Source organism: Podarcis filfolensis, assembly GCF_964270895.1.
Source record: "Podarcis filfolensis genome assembly, chromosome: 1".
NCBI lineage: Eukaryota > Metazoa > Chordata > Lepidosauria > Squamata > Lacertidae > Podarcis > Podarcis filfolensis.
In genome coordinates, this window is record NC_139604.1 from 78,733,748 (window position 1) to 78,755,996 (window position 22,249).

The 22,249-nt window shown below is 40.1% G+C and overlaps 1 protein-coding gene across 5 annotated transcripts in view; it reads left to right on the top strand.

Annotated features, from left to right (window-relative positions):
* ANO1 (anoctamin 1) overlaps nt 1-22,249 on the top strand; it is a 139,034-nt gene that overhangs the window by 79,382 nt on the left and 37,403 nt on the right. For 3 of the 5 annotated variants that reach the window (XM_083601779.1, XM_083601778.1, XM_083601781.1), the window contains exons 6-13: nt 1,761-1,815; nt 6,086-6,137; nt 9,392-9,457; nt 9,960-10,015; nt 12,206-12,247; nt 16,033-16,097; nt 18,203-18,337; nt 21,413-21,573. In XM_083601779.1, the coding sequence (XP_083457905.1) occupies nt 1,761-1,815; nt 6,086-6,137; nt 9,392-9,457; nt 9,960-10,015; nt 12,206-12,247; nt 16,033-16,097; nt 18,203-18,337; nt 21,413-21,573 (632 nt within the window). The remainder of the gene's footprint in view (nt 1-1,760; nt 1,816-6,085; nt 6,138-9,391; nt 9,458-9,959; nt 10,016-12,205; nt 12,248-16,032; nt 16,098-18,202; nt 18,338-21,412; nt 21,574-22,249) is intronic. The other 2 variants (XM_083601780.1, XM_083601782.1) reach the window with 1 other exon arrangement.

A 22,249-nucleotide genomic window follows, 5' to 3' on the forward strand; every position in this document is an offset into this window, starting at 1 on the left:
GAAGAGCCTTGTCTTAGTCAGCTTCCCTAAAAAAGTCTTAAACAAAGAAATATTTGTGCCTCTTCGAAGTTAGCAACATCAGTAGGGAAAGACAGCTCATATAGCTATAATTGTTCTCATCCGAAAGCTAAAAACAATTGGGTTATGCCACTTGCATGCCAAAGCAGCCCAAACAATAGAGTGGCCATCCTGTGTTTCAGTCTTCATGTTTGCCAGGAGCAAAGTATAATCAAGGGGAGAGAAAAACCGGTCTGTTAAATGCTCAGTGTTTGCCCAAAGCAGGCATGAGATGGAATGCGTTGGGGCGGTAATTCAACTAACAAGTCCTGTCAGTGCAAGGATTTCTACTTGCACAACGGGACTCCGACTCCTCACATACCTTGCACTCCCCCTCCAAATCTGTTGGGGAACCCCAGAACAGATTTAGGAGATGCAAGAGACAGGAAAGGGGGAGAATGTTCTGCTGTGCAAGCAACAATCCTTTTCCTGACACATAGCAGTACAAACCAAGGTCTCTCGTGTCCTTTAAGGTTCCCCATTGGTACCACCCACTGTGGCAAATAAAACAGCATACTTCAGTGACTCAGGCTAATCAGCACACTCCAGGGCTAAAAATCAGTTTTCAATGTGATCAAAACTTTTAAAAACTATCATGTACTGTCTGCACATGAAGGGCTTCTTTGGTTGCCAGTGGTAATGCAGTGAAGTAAGAAGTAATGCTTAGGAATCCTAACTGTATGACCGGAAGCTGCAGATGACCAGCTTTCCACATTGTTGAGTGGTGGTCGACATAGCTCTTTTCCCCTGCGGCTATCACATGCTAAGTATGGCTGTATGGATTTGCTCCAAATGTAGATTAAGCAGGAGATAAGAGAGAAGCTTTTGCTGTCTTAGGGACCCCATCCTCATAGCTGGGAAACTGTAAAAGTACAGTGGTACCTCTGGTTACAAACTTAATTCATTCCGGACGTCCATTCTTAAGCTGAAACCGTTCTTATCCTGAGGTGCGCTTTCGCTAGTGGGGTCTCCCGCTGCGTGCGCGCCTCTGGCTCATGATTTCTGTTCGCATTCTGGGGCAAAGTTCGCAACCAGGAGCAGCTACTTCTGGGTTAGCGGAGTTTGTAACCCGAAGCATTCATATACCACTGTATAAGAAATGTGTGTCCTTGGGATCTCTGTGTGAGAATTAGTGCAGATTTTAGCTCTCATTATAGGATAGATAGTGATTCTCTGCAGAGTAACGAATGTGCCTTTTGTTTTGTAGAGACGCACTTGTACTGTACCCATTGTGTGCTTATTGCACCATTTATTTTGTGTGGGGGGGGGGGAGAAAGAGATTGCAGATAGAAGTATATGAAATCAACAGACAGCTACTTTAATATTGCAAGAGCAGCAACAGGTGCTACACATTGTCTAGGAAACAGAGTTTATTATTCTTCCCATCAGAGTGCACATTCAGTTTGGCTACAGAATATTTGGGGGCTTCTGAGATTTCTAGAGAGGAATGGCTGCTGTCTAAAGATCTGGAACTGGAAGCAAAAAAGCAATGCATAGGAGATATTTATTATTCCAACACATTTAAGATGCTGCTGGTCCTTTTTCAGGGAAATTCAGAGAAATAAAGAGTCAACATTTAGATGTGCCATCTCTTCTTTCAATATAACCCTTTGAAAGACACACACAGCCAGAAAATAAAGTTGACTTGTTTGAAATCCATATTATACATTTAATCACTTCCCCCCCTTTCAATGTTTTGACAGATTTGACCTCTCTGACAGAGATTCCTTTTTTGACAGCAAGACCAGAAGTACCATAGTAAGTATTACAATATAATACTTACGTTATAATACTTACGTTATAAAAAATATTGTATTCCTAGTTTACAAACCAACCCTAACTATGTCTACTCAGGAAAAAAGTCCAATAGGGCTTGAATTCAATGGAGCTTCCTCCCAGTTAATTTCTTATTTATTTATTTATTTATTTATTTATTTAACAAAAATTATATGCTACTTGATTGTAAGAAAGCCTGTAAGCAGTTTATAAAATGCAAAATCAAAATCCTTCTTAAAAACGGGTATTTAAAAACATTCAAATGCTAATAAAGATGTACAGTAACTTAAAACAGTGCTTTCTTTTTTCTGGCTAGTGGAGCTCACTTCCCCCTATCACATGAGTCATCTCCATGTCACAGAAATGTCAGTGGCATTGTTGTATGAATCTCAAGCCAGGTCATCCTGAACTGAATTCCTGTCCTCTGTATAGATTTACTGTGAAATATAGGAAGAGAAAATAATGACAACAAGTGTTCCTAAAACATTTCATAAATATCCCCCCCCTACACACACACACAATGTAACAGAATACCTGTGAGCTGGCTCTTGGGCATATTCACAACAAAGAGATTCCCCACCACAAACACATGTTCCAGAGTGGCCCCAGACAACAGCTCTCTTTTTGAATTTGAAATCAGAAAAATTCAGTGAACACTGGACAACCATGTGAACCACTGATCCATTAAAATCAGCTGTGAGCCACTGATCCATTGAAATAGGAAGAAATCACCCATACCCAGGCCTAGTTATGCACTGCTGACAAATAAGGGCTGAGGATGAGTAGAACCATGCCTTTCTTTCCAGAACGTGTTTACTCTCATCAAGTGGAAAGACAACCATAGAAAGAATCCGTGGGAAAGAGAGAACATTTTCTGTGCTTCCTTTTGCATTTATCAATAAACAATACATAACTGTAACTGAAGCGTATAATTTTTTATGTGGTTATGTAAAGACATTCTCTTCAGCAGGGGACAGCAATTGTCCAGCCCTCCCCCTTTTTAGTCACTTGTTTTCCTTCTTCCCTAAAGTTGTCATCCAGCATTCATTTCTAAGCTCTCTTATAATATTAACTAAATAGGTCAATACTTACTCACTCCCATCCCTAGCACTGCGTGACAGACAGTTCAGAAACATTCATTTAGTTTTCTCATTTAAAAGTCCTTTCTTCTCAGCTCCTCATCTGACAACTGAGGGGAATATTTTCTTACCTCCCAGGACTTCATGATTTTGCAGTGGTGACGGGTGACGTTCCATAGCAAACTTAAACATGGAAGAAGGGTCCTTTGTTGTCTTCCCCATTTCTCAGAAACAAGAGAATGCTCCAATTTCCAGCTGCTCTTGTCTACTCTTGAGTGGACTATTAGCATAGTGAAGAAGCTGTATGAGAGAGGAATAACTGTTCAGTGATTTATTTTTTAAAAAAAACTCTGCTGGTTTAAAGTCATGAGTTAACGCCAACACATGTTGGCTCCACAAATCAAGGAAGCTGGAAGCTAAGGCTGATGCCTTAACAGACATGACCCATGATCAGCAATGATGTGCAAAGGATTTGGAGGTGCTTATGATCAGGAGAAAAGCTTTCATTCTTTGCTATGTTAAGATTTCCACCAGCAGGCATGTTGTGAGGCATTTAGAATTGCCTTAGAATCTGAGGTTCTTGATGGAGATAAAACATGCAGGATCAAGAGTATATGAGACATTTTTGTCCCCATCACTGCATCCTCCCCATCTGAATTTGTGTCGTGCCCATGGGAGTTTCTCGTTTCCAAATGTGGCCATGTTATATTAGAATAGACATTGCACATAGCATCTGCAATATGGTTCCTTCCGCAGTCATTGTATTCCTGGCCAAAATAATTAACTTCAAAAATTGATCTTTGCACGCATCACCTTATTGTACCAGAAGTTGTCATAGACTTGAATGAAATAAGAAAACGGCTGCTCAGAAGTTCACCAAACCATTGAAGGATCACATGCCCCGCAAGCCTGAATAAAATGCATCTTTTTGGAAAAACTGGAAAGAAATACATGTTTTGAAATTGGAGTAACAAATATCGATGTGCTGATTTTCAGCACCTTTAAACTTGCTGTCGCTGTGGCAATTTTTAGTGGATGAGCTTGATCATGTACACCAGGTTTTCTGTTATTAGCTCAGTAAGTGTCATTTTTATAAACTGTAGAATTTATAAAGGTGGGACTTTTTTTGTAAACTCATCGGGCACTCCCATGCCCTTTAATGAGTCACTAATGAATAGCATCCAGTTTGTGGTTGGTCCTCTTGCCTTGTCAGATGTTATGGGATGAAAGGGTCTGTACAAAGGCTTTTTAAATACTTCCTCTATGGAGCCCTTCCATCTCCCTCCTTTCCTTAATCAGTCCTCAATAATCCAACACTCTCATATATCCTGCTCATAATGTCAACATTTTTCGTATGCTGATGTCATCTTTCACTTCCTGTGGCTCCTTCAGTAATCTAGTACTGGTCCTTTTCTCCCATATAGACTTAACTAGCCTTTCTCATGCTGCCTTCTTTCCTTTCTGTTATTTGCAAAGAGAAAAGTAAAGTAAACAATGTTTATCTATTGCCACTTTAATTGGGGACGTGGGTAATATATGCTACTCCTACTCAGACTAAAACCATTGCAATTAATGACCCTCAATCAATAGGTTCCATTAATCTCCATGGGTCTACTCTGTGTAGGACTAGACTTAGATACAAGCCATTAGCCCTAATTTTGTTTTAAATAACTGAACAGAAGTTGCTAATATGTGGAGCATCTTTTAAGAACAATCCTCTGGTGAGATGCTTGTCAGAATTCATTAATTCTGTATAATGTAAAACTATTTCTTTCTAGATTTTCCACCTTGCAAATATTGTATTTTGAAGGGCAGCATACAACTCCCTTTAAAATTTAAGGCTTAAATAAAAGAGCAAATGAATGCAGAAACTACTTAAGATTGGAGCTGAAAACAAGTCTCTTGATTTTATACCAAGCTTCAAATAAATATAAAAAACAAGATATATATATACCTTACAATCAACACCATAAATAGCAAAATCCACTTACTGCTGTTTTCTCTATATCTGTATTTTAAAATGTTAACATTTATAAAATATAAATAACCCTTTTTTAGTTTTCATTTTACAAAACTCTTTAAGTATCAGTTCTGCCAGAAATACTATCCTTCGCAGTTTTCTTTTTCTTTTTCTTGTTTGCAAAAGAAGAATAGTTAGTAAGTATAGTTCTTTACTGTTTGTTTCCATGGCGTGATAATCCAGCTGCAATCCACTAATTATATGACTTCTATTTTTGACACACAAAAATCTATCTAAAATGCAAACTTGGCCACAATGCTAAAACAGTACGTGTTTAAACAAAACAGTGCTTAGCAAAACAGAAAGAATGACTTCAGCATAATTCCAAATGTATACCTAGACTTGAAGGTAAGTACACCGCTTTGGGGCTCATTAGAGTGGGAAAAGAGCCTATTGTTTTGGAATGTTTTAATTGGCTTGAACCTGCACCTTGGAAGTCAAGGAACCACAAACATGGATGAATCATCCAACTCAATTGGGCAGATGGCAGTTGCGAGTGAACCGTTGTTGTTGTTGTTCAGGAAACTCCTGAATAATAGGAGTAATACGATAGAAATAATACAATATATGTATGGTAACTATCTGGCATACATGGCAATGGCTATAGTTTATAGGGTGGTGACCCAAAAGTGGACATTTGCAGTGATTTTTAACTCATTGAGCAGAATGTACACATATGAGAAGGTATGGTTATCAACCTTGGGGGGGGGGGGAGAGCAACCGAAGAGTCAGTAATGGCATTCAAAGCAAGAGACATGGGGAGGTATTAACCTACTATGCCCCATTAGTGCAAGGATCTCTGCTTGCATAGCAAGACTTCCCTCCCTCTCTCTCCTCTACTCCCACCCCACCTTGCATCCTGCACCTTCAGCAAATCTGGTTCAGAGGGTTGGGAGATCCCCTAGAAAAGATTTGGGGCAGCCAGCAGGGAAAAGAGAAGGAATGCTCACCTTATTGAATTCTACCCATACGGTACAAAGCTACTAATTCCTGTGTGTCCTGTGTGCAAATTCTTAATATTCGATGATAGTGCTCAAGAACTTAAACGTGCCAGTGCTTAAATTTGATCTGTATGCAATCAAAATCTTACTGCTAATTTTCCAAGGGCTACAGGTGACCTGGTGTTTATAAAAACCATTTTTCCCCCTTGTAGGTTTATGAAATATTGAAAAGAACTACATGCACCAAAGCCAAATATAGCATGGGTAAGAAAGTTTATTTAGCTTGCAGATCAGCATATTTTCCAGATTCCAGAATATTTGAAACTTACGTTTGAAGAGTTTGCAAGTTTTTTTATTCTCTTGTCTAATATAGTTCATGTAACCGAGAGTGATTTGTGTGATATTTTAACTTGCAGAGATTATGAACTGCTTAAACTGATTTTGTGGAGAGAGACTCAGTTGATATACCTATACATATATGATAAACCAAAATATTGCATACACTCACATTGTTTATGCATCTCTCTGTTTTTAGGCCATCAACCTTTTATGGATACATGCCATATTTCCCATGCTCTTTGGATATAATTCTGCCAGGTCTCAAAACAAGACATGTGCAATACTGTCCTATGCATGTTTACTTGGAAGTAAGTCCTACTGTGTTTAATATGACTTACTCCCTAGTAAGTGTGTTTAGGCTTTTAATCTTTGTGTACATCTCTCACTGCGCTACTCTAATCAAAGCTAACCTTTGAAATTTATTGTAATTTCTATTCTGGCAAGCCATTCACCCACAGGGTGTTAAAAACAAGTATGGGAAACCGGATTACTGCTATGCATGTGCAAATATTGGCACAAAGACTGATTAAACAACTTTCGAATAATGGAAGACTAAGCTTTGATTATTTATCAATCCCTGGCTTAAACTGGGCCATTTGATCAACATTTCCCATAGCACTCTTGTACACTTCTTTATTTGTTTGTTAAGTATTTTATTTATTTCATAAAATAATTTATGCCCTGCTTTTTTTGCTTTTAAAAGCCCTATCAAGGCAACTTACAAAGTACAAATCAAATCAGAATGCAAGTTGAGTGGCTTCTGCTGTGCCTTTAAGACACTGTAATGTGGGGGGTTTTTTATGGAGGTTCTTCCTTCAGTGGTATGTTATTGAGAAACTTGTTGGAGGAAATACCTTACAGCCTGTATTGGAATATACAGACATATGCCTGAGTCTTAGCACTGTGTTAAAGGAAACTGTAGAGTTTGATGCATTGGTGGTATGCTTTATACAACAACAGTAATCAAACTGGTTGATTTTGTAACCAACCAGGAATATTCATGGAATCAACCCTTGCTTAAAAGCTTGTGTGTTGTTTTAAGAAAGGAAGTGTGGTTTTTTTCTTTCAGGAGAAATCAGGTTTCAAGAAATCATTTCCTTTACCTGTGTCTGATCATAGCATTTACAAATCAATTTGCCGTTGTGGTCACAAAGTGGCCTAACAATCATGACTACATTAACAGAGAAAGTGGTCTAATAAATTATATATTCCTTCCATCAGAAGTGGATATGGGGGTGGGGAACACCAGTGTGCACAGCTTGATTAAAAAATAATGGTTGGGCACTTTCTTCAAATGATGTAAAGTGATGTAATGCCGTCTGGGACTGCATTTTATATAATCCTAACAGTATATCAAAGTGTGAAGTTGGTTAGGATCAACAGCCAATCTGAAATGAATTTCCAAGATGTCACTAACGCCAAAATCTGACAAGACACCTCCACATTTCTCAGTTTTCAGGTGACTGACACCCAGAGCACTTTTCAGCAGATTTCATCCTCGGAACCTTCATTGGAAACATAAGAGCCCCCCAATGAGGAAAGGCCCTAGCCTAATAGTAGAACATCAGCTTTGCATGCAGAAGATTCAATGTTGAGTCCCTGACATCTCCATTTAGGGCTGGGAGAGAATCCTGGAGAGCCACTGCCAGGCAGCATAGACAGTGGTAGATGTAGCTGACCAATGGTCTGATTCAGTATAAGGCAGCTTCCTATATTCCTATGTGATCCTCATTTGAATGGATTGACTAGCAGCGTCAGTGTAGGGTGGGGGCTTGTCGAACCAGGAAAAATCACTTAAATGAAGTGATTTCTTGTGAGGTTGCAGCAATAGATTTTCCACTCTAATAAAACTAGCCTAAGTCTGCCACTTGAGTAGGTCATCCATTGACATTTTGTCAAATCTTTTGTCAAGGTGTGGGCTTGTTGTTCCCAAGCCTTTAATGCTTAACAGAAACACTTTCTGATTTGTTTCCTGTGGGCGCTGGGAGGGGCAGGGAGCCATTGTGCAAATAATTAATGATGCTAGACAAATGAGCAGTGTTGGCATTTTCTTTCTTCTTCAGAGCATGATCGAAGCTTCTGATGAACTGGGAGCTTTTAGTAACAACTGCACAGATGGTCTTTGGCATTTAATAGACTCAGCCCTTCATTTGCCATCTACAGCCATAAACATAACAATGTGCCAGCAGTGCTTAGGCAATAAAACTTGATTATAATTTTTCTTATGGTCAGGCATTCACCTACACCTTCACTCTTTTAAGTACTCTAAACAAACAATAGCAAAAGACTTGCTTAGCCAAAGAAATTGACTTCCATTGCGGTTTCACTGCTGATAAATTCATGTGTATGTGTATGTTACTCTTTGTACAACAAATACAACAAATTCACCCTCAAGTGAATTCCATGCTTTAGCCTTTGAAGTAAATTGGTTCAGGGTATCCCAGGTTCCATGTTATTGAGCATGAATGCTCTAAATAGTTTGCAGAAGGTTTAAGTAGCAATGCAGAATTGGATGAAATGTTTGTTGCAAGAGGCAACAAATAACTTTTGTAGACTGTGGCATTAGTATTTCTTCTTGTTGTAAAGTATCCTATCAGTGAAATAACTCTGAGAGTAAAAAATGGACTTAATGAACCTAGGGGTGCGAAACTGAAAATATTTCCCCTCACAGAATATATCACACTGTATGTTTTCATATTCCTATCCAATGCCTTGTTATCATGTCAATATCCACACTGCTGTTTTCATATTGCTTTTTAATATTGGTTTTGCTGACTAGATCCAAGCCATTGTAGATAGGGTATCAGAATCAGCACGCATGTTTTCTGAGGTAACATGACCCTTTCAAAGTCTGTCAGGTATCCCGTATTTGGAAGCAGCTATATTAATGCCAGCAGCTGTAATGAAAAACACATCCAGCAATCAAATACTGCAGTCTCCAAGAGTCTGTAAGTAAGCAGTTGCTGGAATTCTGTGGCAAGCTAAAATTTCTAACCGCATTCTTCACCCATTGCAAAATCCCAGCTATACTTACAGGAGCGCCTGATATATACTCTCTTATTCAATTTCAAATTTTAAAGATGATTCCCCTGAAGAAATAATATACATCCCTCTGAGTCCCCATCGCACAAACATTGTAACTGCTCAATCATACAACTAATAGACAAATGTGTAAACAGGGCAAGGAGAGGGAAGAAAGAAGGAAACTACCCTTTTAAATAAAAGACGAAAATGTGGTAAATATGGTAAGTATAATACCAAGGTCTTTCCAAAGGCTTTCCAAACAGCTTCTCTAATCAAGCTTAAATCTGATTTTTAAAACTCTTTTCTGTGGATGTGTATGTAAGAGAGTGGGAGGGATGGCTATTATTGACACCCCTGGTGGTCAGTCCCAGCTGAACTCTCCTCTTTCTGATAACCTCGCCTTTTGCTACTTCCAAACCTATGGGCTTGCTTTTCAAATCCAACTTGAAGCTTCAGGTTGTGTAATTTATTGCAATGACTAAACTCTTGACTCCGCAGCGTATGACTTCCTCTGATTCTCCACGGCTTTCCGTTTCTTAAAACAAATCATGTTTAATAATCTATACATTCAAAAAGCTGTGAAGGCAAATTAATGGGTGCAGATTCATTCTCTAACAAAACTGCTGATGTTTTGAGAGAGAAATCTCCAGAACTGAAAAGTGGGTTTATGTGAGGGAATTCAGACTTGGAAGCATAAATAGATATCCTCTGTTGTTTTTCCAGGGATCACCAGTCTGCTTGCCAATGGCGTTTACAGTGCTGCGTATCCCTTGCATGATGTAAGTGGTCTTGGAATATATTTTATGTTTCTAGAAGCTGATACCAAGAATCCTTAACATGTTAGGTATGAATGACACTATCCTAAACATCTTCAGCCTTTCATGAGCCCAGCATCCTACCGCTCTGCTTGCATATTACATTTTAGCAATTTCTTCAGGCCAACTTTTTACGGGTGTTGTAACACAAATAATAACTTTCTTTAGCTGTATATGAATCAGAGCCGTAAAAATGACTCAGCAAATGACCTGCTCAGCAAATAACCATGCTTTTGACCTTCTTCTGCCAAGGACACTGGGATTGCTGATACATATTTATATCCGTGGCACCATGTAGCTGGTTTCCTGATCTAAATCTCCTTGACATACTCCTAATAAATGCAACACATGCTCTCAATGGGCAGTTTCTGTTGTAAAGGTGGATTGCTTATATATGACTTGAAACATAGGCTACATATTAAATCATATTTACATGCATCTGGGAGTGGCCACCCTGTTGCTGCATTGTTATCAACTATCTAAAGGCTGCAGATTGTATACTCATATTTCACAATATAATTAAGTACTTTGGGTGCTTGATGATGATGATGATGGTAATAATAACAATAACAACCACAACATGTGTTTATTATGTGTGAATGTGATGTGTTTACCCAGAAATATGTTTAAACAGTTTAAATATTAACACCAAAGTCGAAATAATAGAAGAAGACTGAGACCTGCTTCTCAGTGATCCTGGGGCTGTACCCGGATCCCTACTTTAGGTTGTCCAGCTTTATATTAAAAAGGAATGCATTTCAAAGCATTGGGTATAAATATTTTTTATTATTAATGTGGAAATCTGCCTCTGGTCCTAGTCTTTCATTCCTTTCTGCACTCAAAAAAGAATCACCTTATATTGCTACTGCCCCCCTTTTCCTGTACCAGTTCACCTTGTGACTGCTCTTTCGTGGCGTTTTCAAACCAAGCCAGAGAAACCTGTGGCAGCTTAGACACTCTGTGGAGTTACTGTAGGAGGAGGTCTCATAAGCAGCAGCTTACTTTCATACATGTGTCAACTGACAATGTAGACACTCCTGTCTACAGAAACTAAGGCGGTGATCTCCAGCATTGCTGTGTTACACCTGTCATTAGGTGACTTTAAAAGATGAAGGAAGGAAATGCTCTTAACAGGTTTAGTCGTCTTGTTCTTGTGAATCACTTCCAGCATGCAGTGGGAAAACTCAGGCTCAAACAACAGACATTCCTGGATAGGGATACCCGTTCCTGGATAGGGATAACCTGACCACTATAGCTCAGGCATTCGTAATCTCAAGACAGGATAATTGCAGTGCTCTCTATGTGGGGCTGCCCTTCGGTCTGGTCTAGAAATTTCAGCCAATGCAGAATGCTGCTGCTACACTGGTAATGGGAACAGACTACTGCCAACACATGACACTGCTGCACTAGCCTCCTGTCTGCCACTGGGCCAGGTTAAGAGGCTCTGGTACTAGAGTGCAAATCCTTGAATACCTGAAGGACCACTTTACCCTGAGCACCCCAGATCCATCACTGAGGTCGTGGTGGGCGTACTATTAGTGGTTCCCTGTGGGCTAGAAGCCAACAAGGGAACATGCTTTCAGTGTTGTGGGTTCAGTTCTATGAAATTCCCTCCCACAAGAAGTCAGTTAGGCACCATCCCTTTTTAGTTTAGTTGCCTGGTCAATATTGTGTTCTTTCAGGAGCCCTTTGCACCTGAATGCTTCTCAGATGTTTTACTTCTTTTTTCCCTTCTTTTTTGAGTTTCTCAATTTTAGAGGTTTTAAATTTTGGAGATTTGATTCATGTTTTTAATTGTGCATGTGTTTATTGTAGTAAGCCGCTTTGAGACCTACATGGCGAAAAGTGGGATATACTTTTTAAAATAGATGAATAAATATGTTATTCCCCCTAGAGCAGCTGCCCAGTCTGCCAAGGGAGGGCCTTAGCCCTTGCCAACCTGGTGTCCTCTAGATGTTTTGAACAGCTCCCTTTTCGCTGAAAAAAATGGATGACATGAGATTAGCAAAGGCTTGCCTAGGACATGATTTGCTAATTCGGAAGTCGTGTCTTTCTCTGTCATAATTACTGGTCTTGCATGTATACAAGAAAAAAAGAACACATGTCATTTTTGATTTGTTGCATAATATCTCTTTTCTTTTCTTTTTTAAAAAGGGGGATTATGAAGGTGAACACGTTGAGCACAATGACAGAAAAGTAAGTTGGTACTTGAGGACTCACCTCTCAGAGTGTCAGCTTTATGGTTCACCTCTTGAAGTATGGATCATATGGATACATGTCAAGTTTCGGGCCCAGCCAACCCACCTAACTGATTGCTTGGTTGGGGTAGCAAATGAGAGAGAACAGTATTCTGGAAGCATATTCCAGAATCACAGAGCCAGGGTGGGAATGTTGCAGCAGCAGGGACATTGTGGCAGATGGTTTCTGCGTGTGTGTGAGACACCACAGCCTTTTCTAAGCAGACTGTTAGAGCTGCAATTTTTGTGCAGATTTTATTGCAAGCAAGTCTCGTTAAAATTATTTCGCAATAAGGTTAACAGCCTTTCAAATGTAAAGAGAAATGAGTGAGATATCAGAATAAATATCCTTAGGATATCAGGCTGAAAACAAGGTTCTTAGTTCCCATGAAACTCTGATTCTGAGACAGATTCCATTGCTGACCTGTTCCCCATTCCTGAGTAACCTTTTTGTTGGTGTTAGTTGTTTCCTCTGCTCTTGTTTGTTAGCCGAAAGGAAGCCAGAAAGCAATGTGTACACTTCACGTTCCACCAATTGTAACTTTCAATAACTTGAGCAAGTACATGTGTCTAATAATACCAGACATTATATGTTATTCAGTATTTGAGTGGCATGTGCTACCTTGAGTAATGTAATGAAAAAACATAGTTGTACTAGATTGCTAACAATCTATTTTAAAAGTGTGGTCTTTTGCTATTCAGGCATTGAACATGATGATACTCAAAGGGTTGGGGTGAGAACAAATGACAAAATCTTACTCCATCTAATGTTGCAAAATCGCTTGAGCAAGCCCTGCCAATTGTCCCAAATGTCATAGGAAATGTTACCCCTTTAAGGGCACATGCCATATAATTTTCCAGTTGCAGTTGTAGGGTGGTTCTTGCTAATTTCAGAATTCCATTTATGTAGGGGACATTTTCACAAAATAAGCAATTTCTCACTGCTAACTGCTGCGTTATTCATCTGAAAGCTAAATATAACTGAACTGCTGCTCCTTCAGACAGAGGAAGGTATTGTTGTGATTCCTCTGTTCCATTGACACTTTCTCTTCCCTGCATAAATAGCAGAGGGATTCTCATGAAGGAGATGCTATTATCTGAGCACGCCAGTTGTCACTTTGTGCTATCTGGACATTCAGTCAGAGAGAAGAATGTACTACCTGGCCAAGGATTTGATGCATGCCTCTTCCCAATGCCATCTTCACTTCTTTTTCCGGTAGGGCTTAGGCCTGCATCCTCTGGCCTATTTTCGGTGCCTGGGCTCATTGCTGACACATGAAACAAAATGGCAGCAAAGAGAGTTTCTTTAATAATACACAGAGTGAACTATCCTTACCACAGAAGGTCGCTTCACATGCTCAATTTTATCCTCAGGTGTGAGTCACCTGTGTGCCACATATTCACACTTGTGGTTAAATGTGAAGGGCACACATGTGCAGAAATGTAGAATCTGTGCCTTTAAAATATTAAGAAACAGATGATCACCATATTCTCTCAAGTATTTAAAAGAGAAACATGCTGAATTTAACAGGCACATACTCTTCCTGCTTTAACGGCACTGGCCTCTCTGTGGAATGATGCTGTTGCCTTAGGCAGCTGATTCTGGGTGCCCTGAAAGGACACCACATTTTTAGTTATTTAATTTACCATTGTTGTATTTTTACTGCCAAGCTTGTGTTGTCTTTGGTTTAATGTTATGTGTGAATGCAGCCAAAGAGGCTTGCCACGCAGCTGTTTACGAGCACATAACATGAGAGGAATATGGTAGTGCCTTCCAAACAGCATGAGTGAACATGCAAAGCATTTTAGGAATCAAAACTTTGGCTAAATTTGGGTTATGGTTTATTTTTTAAAAAAATGCTGATGGATGAGCAGCGATTTACATAACTGAGCTTCAGATTAGATCATTCCGCTCAGAGGAAATCTCAGTCTTGTGAAGATCCCTGGTATCTTTGTTATTACTTGGCTCCAGTAAGGGTTCAAAGCCTCTTTTAAGCTGAAGGCCAGAACATACTGGCCTCCCCCAGTAATTGAAGAGCATCTCAAAAGGTGGAAAATGTTGGCTTCCCAACATTTTTAATCCATTTTGTGATTCCATAATAAATAATTGAGAGCTAGACACATTTGCATCTGTTTATTAACGCTCTTTGCTGTTGTCGGCCCTTATGAGATTTTGCACATACCCCACAGTGGTGTAAATCCAGACGAACTCTGTGACCTTAAATATCCGTGTTGGTATTCACCCTCGGTGCACTTTGATTTAAGAACAAAGATTAAAATGTACTGTTGCTCCACGTTGTAAAAGGTATAGTCAGGAAGTTGCTCTGATGTGTCCAAGTCAGCATTGCTACTTCCAATAAGCCTGCATAAGGTTTCCTATATCAAATGCAACTCCTTTTTCTGCCACCCAGCAATTGGGAAGAAAAGCAGTGCTCCGCTAAGTGTCCGCTTGCATAGACAGATGTGGTGGAACATCTCTTCCATTCGGGCCATTTTCCCACACTACTGAGCAAGGAGGCCTCATTGCCTCCTCATTCAGCTGCAATTTTTCACTCTGCAGATTGCAATATAAAACCTTCAATTATGAACTATGAATCAAGTGGTCAGTCCAAAAGTCCTAAATGAAAAAAGTGTTACAAACACACAAAAGTAACTGAAACACTTTCCTTGACATTTGGAGAATTTGGTTATTTCAGAAGTTTAATTTAAGAATTGAGATTAACTGCATGCCAAGCATAACAAATTCATGATGGATCTCTGATTTTCATAAATGCTGCAATGGCGAGATCTCCAGAGTCTCACCTCTCCCGCAACATGATAGGGTTGTGTTTGCACGTTCTACTGTCATAGCTTTGGCCCAACTGACCTCCAGACTTATCCCTGTGTCCTGAGGAGTTTGGATGTAAATTCAGGGAGGTAGTGTTTGGTAGTGAAATGCATACCTCTGTGGAATATTAAAACTCACTGGCTGTAATCCAACGAACTTGCACAAATCAAAATCAATAGCCATCATTTAAAGGGGTGTTGAACAAAATTGAGGGTGGGGCAGAATTGCAGCAATCAACAATAACGCACCAAGCACAAATATTGTTATTTTTCTCCCTGTCATTACCCAGTGACAAGAATAATCAATCTTTTAAAGAAAGAAAGAAAGAAAGAAAGAAAGAAAGAAAGAAAGAAAGAAAGAAAATGGCCAGCTCAGTTTTCTCTAATTTTATGGGTTTATACTAATAGTGGTCTTTATTTGATTTGGCTAACATCGTGGTAAAAAAAAGAAGGAAAGAATAATAAAGAAAGATCATTTTGTCCTACTCTTAGGTTCAGTGTGCATCTTTCATATAGTGCATAATATTAGTTCAGAGACTATAAGCCAGGTTCTTTCGTCTTAACCCACACTAATAACTCAAAGAACAAACATCCTCCAGATCTATTAAGAGCCTTTCTAGTATGTGCATTGCTACAAATCATACATCAAGGCCGCTCTTGCCTCCCGCCCTCCGCCCCCCAGCACCTTTATATCTGTCTGTTAGTTCTCTTGTAGATTAATACAAGAAGCTGTCAGTGAGCCAAACCATCAAACTCATGTTCAATACTTAATGCAAATTATATGTATTGGTGGATTAAAGAACATAAACCCACAAGATGGTGACACCAGAGGACAATGTGAACTCTGTAGTGGAAGCAAGGAAGGAACTGCTTGCTTGCAGTTTTAGTTTTAGTTTTAATTTTAAATTTCTTTTACAGCTCCTGTGTGAGGAATGGGCAAGTTATGGAGTCTTTTATAAGTACCAACCAATTGACCTAGTGAGGTAAGGAGAATGTGGTCCCTCATTAAACCTAAAATATTGCCTTGCCCCTTTCCTCCAAATGTTTGTTTACAGCTTGAGGCTCAAGAGAAAAGTCAAACTGCCCAGGTCATATGTTCATCCTCTCTCTGTATTCAGTTTGACAACCAAGAGTGGTTCTAAATGCAGGTGGCACTGTGGTCTAAACCACTGAGCTTCTTGGGCGTGCCAATTTGAAGGTTGGTGGTTCAAATCCCCATGACGGAGTAAGCTCCTGTTGCTCTGTCCCAGCTCCTGCCAACCTACCAGTTCGAAAGCACACCTGTGCAAGTAGGTGCCGCTGCGGTGGGAAGGTAAATGGCGTTTTCATGCACTCTGTTTTCTGTCACTGTGTTCCATTGAGCCAGAAGCGGTTTAGTCATGCTGGCCACATGACCCGGAAGGCTGTCTGTGGACAAACACTGGCTCCCTCAGCCTGAAAGCGAGATGAGCACCACAACCCCATAGTCACCTTTGACTGGACTTAACCGTCCAGGGGTCTTTTACCTTTTTACCTGGAGATGCCTGGGGCTGAAGTTTCTGCATGCAATAATGGTCTCTATTACTGTACTGTGATCCTTCCACAAACTTAAGATCATGCTTATTTTGTTTTAATTCAATTTATAGCCTACCTTTTCTCCAGGAACATGCATGGTTATTCCCCCACACTCAGATTTTATCCTCACAACAACTCTGTGGCATAGATTAGACCAAGAGATAGAGACTGGTCCATAGTTACCCAGTGAGCTTCATAATTGTGTGGGGATTTGAACTCTGGCCCTCCAGGTCCAAATCCAACAATCAAACCACTACACCATGCTGCGTCCAACAATAGGAGTGGAGAAAATGGGATCATGGCTGGGGAGGAGTGGCCTAAACTTCCACAAATTGATGCCAAACTGATACTCCCCCCCTTCCCACATTCCTAGTATTTCATTTTATTTTTTAAAAAATGACAAAACTGCTAATCACATTTTTAACACAATGTATAGCAAGGCCCCAAAGGTAACAAGGCAGGTAGCAGGTACTATTTTGCAACTCCACCCTTTTCAGCAATTCCCAGGGAGATGCAGCTTGGGAAAAACCTGAATGCTCTGCTACCACCACCAAATTCTAGTGACACCACCTTACTACAAAAGGCTGAATGGAACAGTATCCATTAGCAATATACTTTGACTTAATGAAAGCTTCACTGGAAAGAATCAGCAAGGGAATATATTTTTCTCTCTAACCTCCTACTTCATTTTTTTCAGCTTTTAGCCAGACACTTCAATATATTGTGCAGCTCCATTTATCACATTCATCTGCACAAAATAAAGGAAGACTTTGTTAAATTAAGACTCTACACTTAGAATCTGGGTTTCATTTATTGCTTTTGGAACAGGAGAGTCTGTGCACTAAAAGGAAAGCTCATTTCAGACATGTGTGAGGGAAGGAAATTGAAGGCTATTGTTTCTACTTAATGGCAAACCACAGGTGTCTGGATTTTGCAAACTATGCTTTACTTAAAGCAGGCATGGCCAAACTTGGCCCTCCAGATGTTTTGCGACTACAATTCCCATCATCGCTGACTACTGGTTCTGTTAGCTAGGGATGATGGGAGTTGTAGTCCCAAAACATCTGGAGGGCCAAGTTTGGCCATGCCTGGCTTAAAGGAAACGGTGTACTGTGGTTTGCCACTAAGTGGAAGCTGAGCCTCCCAATCCCCTTGCCTTGCACTTGGGGCAGGGAGGAAAGAAGACATGCCTTATTGTCCTCATAACAATAAACCATGGTTTATCATTGTGTCTGAACTGAGCCAGCGTGAGGAGATCCTCGCCAAGCCTGTGGTGACCAAGATAGCTATAGAAACAGATCAGCAAAGCTGCCTGATAAGCAGGAATGGATGACTTACTTGGTGCCTCCAGTCCTGGATCTGTTCCAAGCAGCATGCAGACAAGAATCCTCCAAGGGGAAATGCATTCCAACTAATCAACAGGGCTTATTTTCTCCTTCAAAGTCAACCCTGCTGTGTGATTCATAAGCTTAAGCATGGTACAATTTAAGAAATAGTAAACATTGCACAATGTTTCCCCTTCAATGTATTTCAGAAAGTACTTTGGTGAAAAGATTGGACTGTATTTTGCCTGGCTTGGCGTTTATACACAAATGCTTATTCCAGCTTCCATTGTGGGGATTATCGTGTTCCTGTATGGCTGTGCAACAGTGGACGAGAACATACCAAGGTAACATACACATTTGTGGGTTTCCATCTTCCACGTGTTCAAAACGTCCTCATTTCCTCTTATGACACAGGCCATGTCCAGTCTGCTCAGTCATGCTCAGGCATGAAATAAGTTTATCATCTGATTACAGCTGTATGAACTGTGCAGGTATATTAACTTCTCGCACATAGCTAACACTGCTGAACTCAAGATAAATGTATAAATAACATTAGATGAAAGTATAAGCGTTAGCTTATTTCATGCCTGTTGATGAGTCTTGTACATATAAGGGGCAAGTACTGCCCCAAATCCAGAGATGCTTATATACAAAAAACTATTGAGTGCTAATAGGTACTCAGCTTCCATGCACAGAAACTGCTTGACCATTTCATAGATGGGAGATGAATTAATTTTGAGTATCGAAATATCTACACCCTGCTGAAATTAGAAGCACTAGTTAGCTTATACCAAGAACAAACTTAGTCTCTAAGGCACTACTGGACAACTTTTTTATTTTTTTTATTTAGCTTGTTATATACAGTGATCTTCTCTAAGAATGAGGCTTCAATGCTCTGTACGCATTTACCTGGGAGTAAGTTCCATTGAAGTCAATGGGACTTCTGAATATACATACAGAACTGTTCTGCATGAGGTCCAAAGCTGATAAGATGGGAGTTTTACTAACTTCACTTAATGATCCATTATATGTAACTTGCTGTCATCAGTCTTGAAAGCTTGCATACTCTGACACCAACAGGTCTTATTCAGGAAAAAGATATCAGCTTACTTGCCTTATATCTCTCAAGAGTCACATTTTCTGTGGCTGCTTTTTAAAGCTTTCAGATCTTTAATTGAAAATAGATCAATATAGGGTACAGGAAATAGAAGGATGCTAATAATGTATATTAGTTAAGTGCTGCAACTTGCGACGCAGTTCTAATTTATGGGAAATGTCTGTTTTTCCTCAACATTTTTGTTTCCTTGTGGTATCTGGCTGATGGAATCGCTGCAAAGATTAGACGTAAGGGGTTCAGAACTTAGTGTGGCATGTGGGAGGAAAGAGTTTCCTTAGTATAGACCAGGCATAGCCAATGTGATGCTCTCCAGATGTTATTGGCCTACAAACCCCGTCAGTAAGAATGGCCAATGGTCAGGAATAATAGGAGTTGGAGTCCAGAAACATCTGCACTGGCATCCCTGGAACTAGTCTTCTGAAATGTCATTCTCTGAAGTAATCCAGTCCAGAATTCTAAAAGGTGTCCAAATGCATAGCAAACAAACAAATTACCAAAATACATAGTAGATCACCACTTAACCCTTTCCCCCATGACTTCTCATATTCCTTGAAGCATGAGTTTGATTCTAATGGTCATTTTTATTATTAAGCATCATAGTTCAAGAAAAATGGTTACACGTTGGGAGGAGTTCTGGAGAGGCTATGAGCTTATCCATACTCGCTCTTGTCCTGCTTCTCTTCCCCAGAGAAAACTGCTCTCTAGTGCTCACTCAGAACAAACAGCAACCCAATTTTCCGTGGATTGCTGTTTGTTCTGATTTAAAGCTAAAGAGCGGGTTTTTCCTGGGAAAGGAGAAAACTGCCCAGCCCCATGCCTAGAAAATGCTGGTCAAGTTGAAAACTGCTTGGACATATGCTAAAAAGTTGAAGGGAGTGGGTGTCAAAAAAAACCTCAACCAGCCTGGAAATGCTTTTCTCCTTCTGCAAATTGAAGAGGACTAATGGGATGGGGAATGCGTTTTGCAAAGCATTCTGTTACGTACACATGTTTAAGGGATGGCACTGAAAGCAGGTCTTCAGAGAGCTGTGCTGCAAATTAAGCTCTGAGTCCATGTATACTTCGTACATTTGTACATAGTGAGGGTTCCTCTGAAGTCTGTTTCCAGAGAAGGCTCACCCTTGCCCTGTCTTCCTCACTCCTATAGAAATGCCTGCCTAAACAAGTTCTTTGTGCCATGAAGGTACCAGGAGATAGGAGTCAACCTGGGGCAAATTCCATTGAAATGCCTAAACTGCCTTGACTTGTTTACTTGCTATAATTCCTAGACGGAAGGAAATTTAGTGATAGGCAATGGTCTGGTACAGAAATAATTTATGGAACATGTACGTAAATGGAATGAGAACAGGTTACAGAGCTGGTGTTTCCTCCCTAGCCGCAATGTGAATTTCTTCCTTCCATCTTATGGCTTTCTATCTGCATTGTGCTAGCCAAAGTTAACATTAACCTCAATTATCTTTAACTGGTGTCTGGAGACCATATTCATACCCTGCTTTCAAGCTCTGGTTAAATGCAAACGCTGGCCAGTATTAACCAGGGTTAATGTCAGTGCAGCAGTAGTTAATGCTGAAAAAGGAAGGAAAAGGAGAGTGCAGGGGGCGGAGGAAAGGTTGAGGGAGAGCACAATTCTGTGGCCTGTCCCAGTTTCCTTAACTGTTGATACATGTTGGATTATATTGGCCACTTTACATTGACACTGGGCCAGTATAGCTCAGTAACTACAACAACACTAGTTGCGTCTCAGGAGAATGGAGTAGAATGTCTTAGGGCACTGGTGTTCTGCAGGCTCCTAGGTGTCCGGGAAAGACATTTCATGCCCTAAGCATACAATATTGTACCAGCACAAAAATACTTAGACCAGTATGACATCACAAAATGCAGCAATAGCAGAGCCACACCAGCATAATAGACAAACATTTAAGGGCAGAGTCTCTATAACGGAATCAGTGCTATTTCCCTTCTTCTTTTTTTTGTACTGTAACTTCATGCAGCTAATACTGTCATATAGGCTGCATATACACTATATATTTAAAGTGTACAAAGCTATAGCTCCCAGAGCTCTTAGCAAACTTCAGTTCTCAGAATTTGGGGTGCATGTTTTCAATGTATGGTGTATAAACAGCCATAGGTAAGTCTGAAATGAGGAGGTGGATTCATGAAAAGAGCTTTTGGCAGGTCAGTCAGGTGAATATACAATCTGTATAAATTACAGATTGGGACCAGGGGAGAAGCAGGACAAGAAAACACCAAGTTTGAAGAATGGTTTGTATTTACCTGACATGCACTGTTTGTTTTCCCTCAGCATGGAGATGTGTGACCAGAGGAACAATATTACTATGTGTCCCTTATGCGATAGAACCTGTAGCTATTGGAAGCTGAGCTCCGCTTGTGCCACATCTCGGGCAAGCCATCTCTTTGACAACCCAGCAACTGTCTTCTTCTCAGTCTTCATGGCTCTGTGGGGTAAGAATGTCTGCACGACTTTGGTTGGCCCAGGCACTGGCTGTGGTTTTTAATCTGCTTACTTGCGGAAGGAAACAAGCAGGAGGATAAATCAGTGTTTATACAATTCAACAGTTAATTATCTGTAGATCCCCCCCTTTTTTCCTTCTCCCATAAAACTGCCACCCTTATATTTATGTTTTGAACTGAAGGTTAAAATAGAAAGCTGCTTGGATGAATATAAAATGAAGCATTTGTCATAAAACTGCTGCATGGCATGTATAGATAGCATTAAGGGGATTGCAGAGCATGCCAACAAAATCTATTTGCAGACTTGGCTTCCAAATTAGACCATTGGAGCAAAGATTTATTGTTGGGGGGGCGGTTCTTATAGAAATGGCCTTTAACAAAGTACGGTTGAATAATGACCAAGCTGCTAAGTGCATTAGTGTTATCAATAGGATGCTGTTTGTACCTCTCAAGGTGTCCTTTTATTTTTGAGGGGCATCCCACTTTTGCAAAGAGCCTTCCATGATCCAGGTATTGAGATGCTGTAGCAATTGAAAGCCAAGCACCAAGCGGATTGTGTAAAATGGCAAAAAACAACAACCCTGAGATCTAGCTATTAAAATTCAAAAAGAGTAAGGATTTGCCTTCATAGCATGACATGATCCTGAATGTGCAATGGGGGATCTTG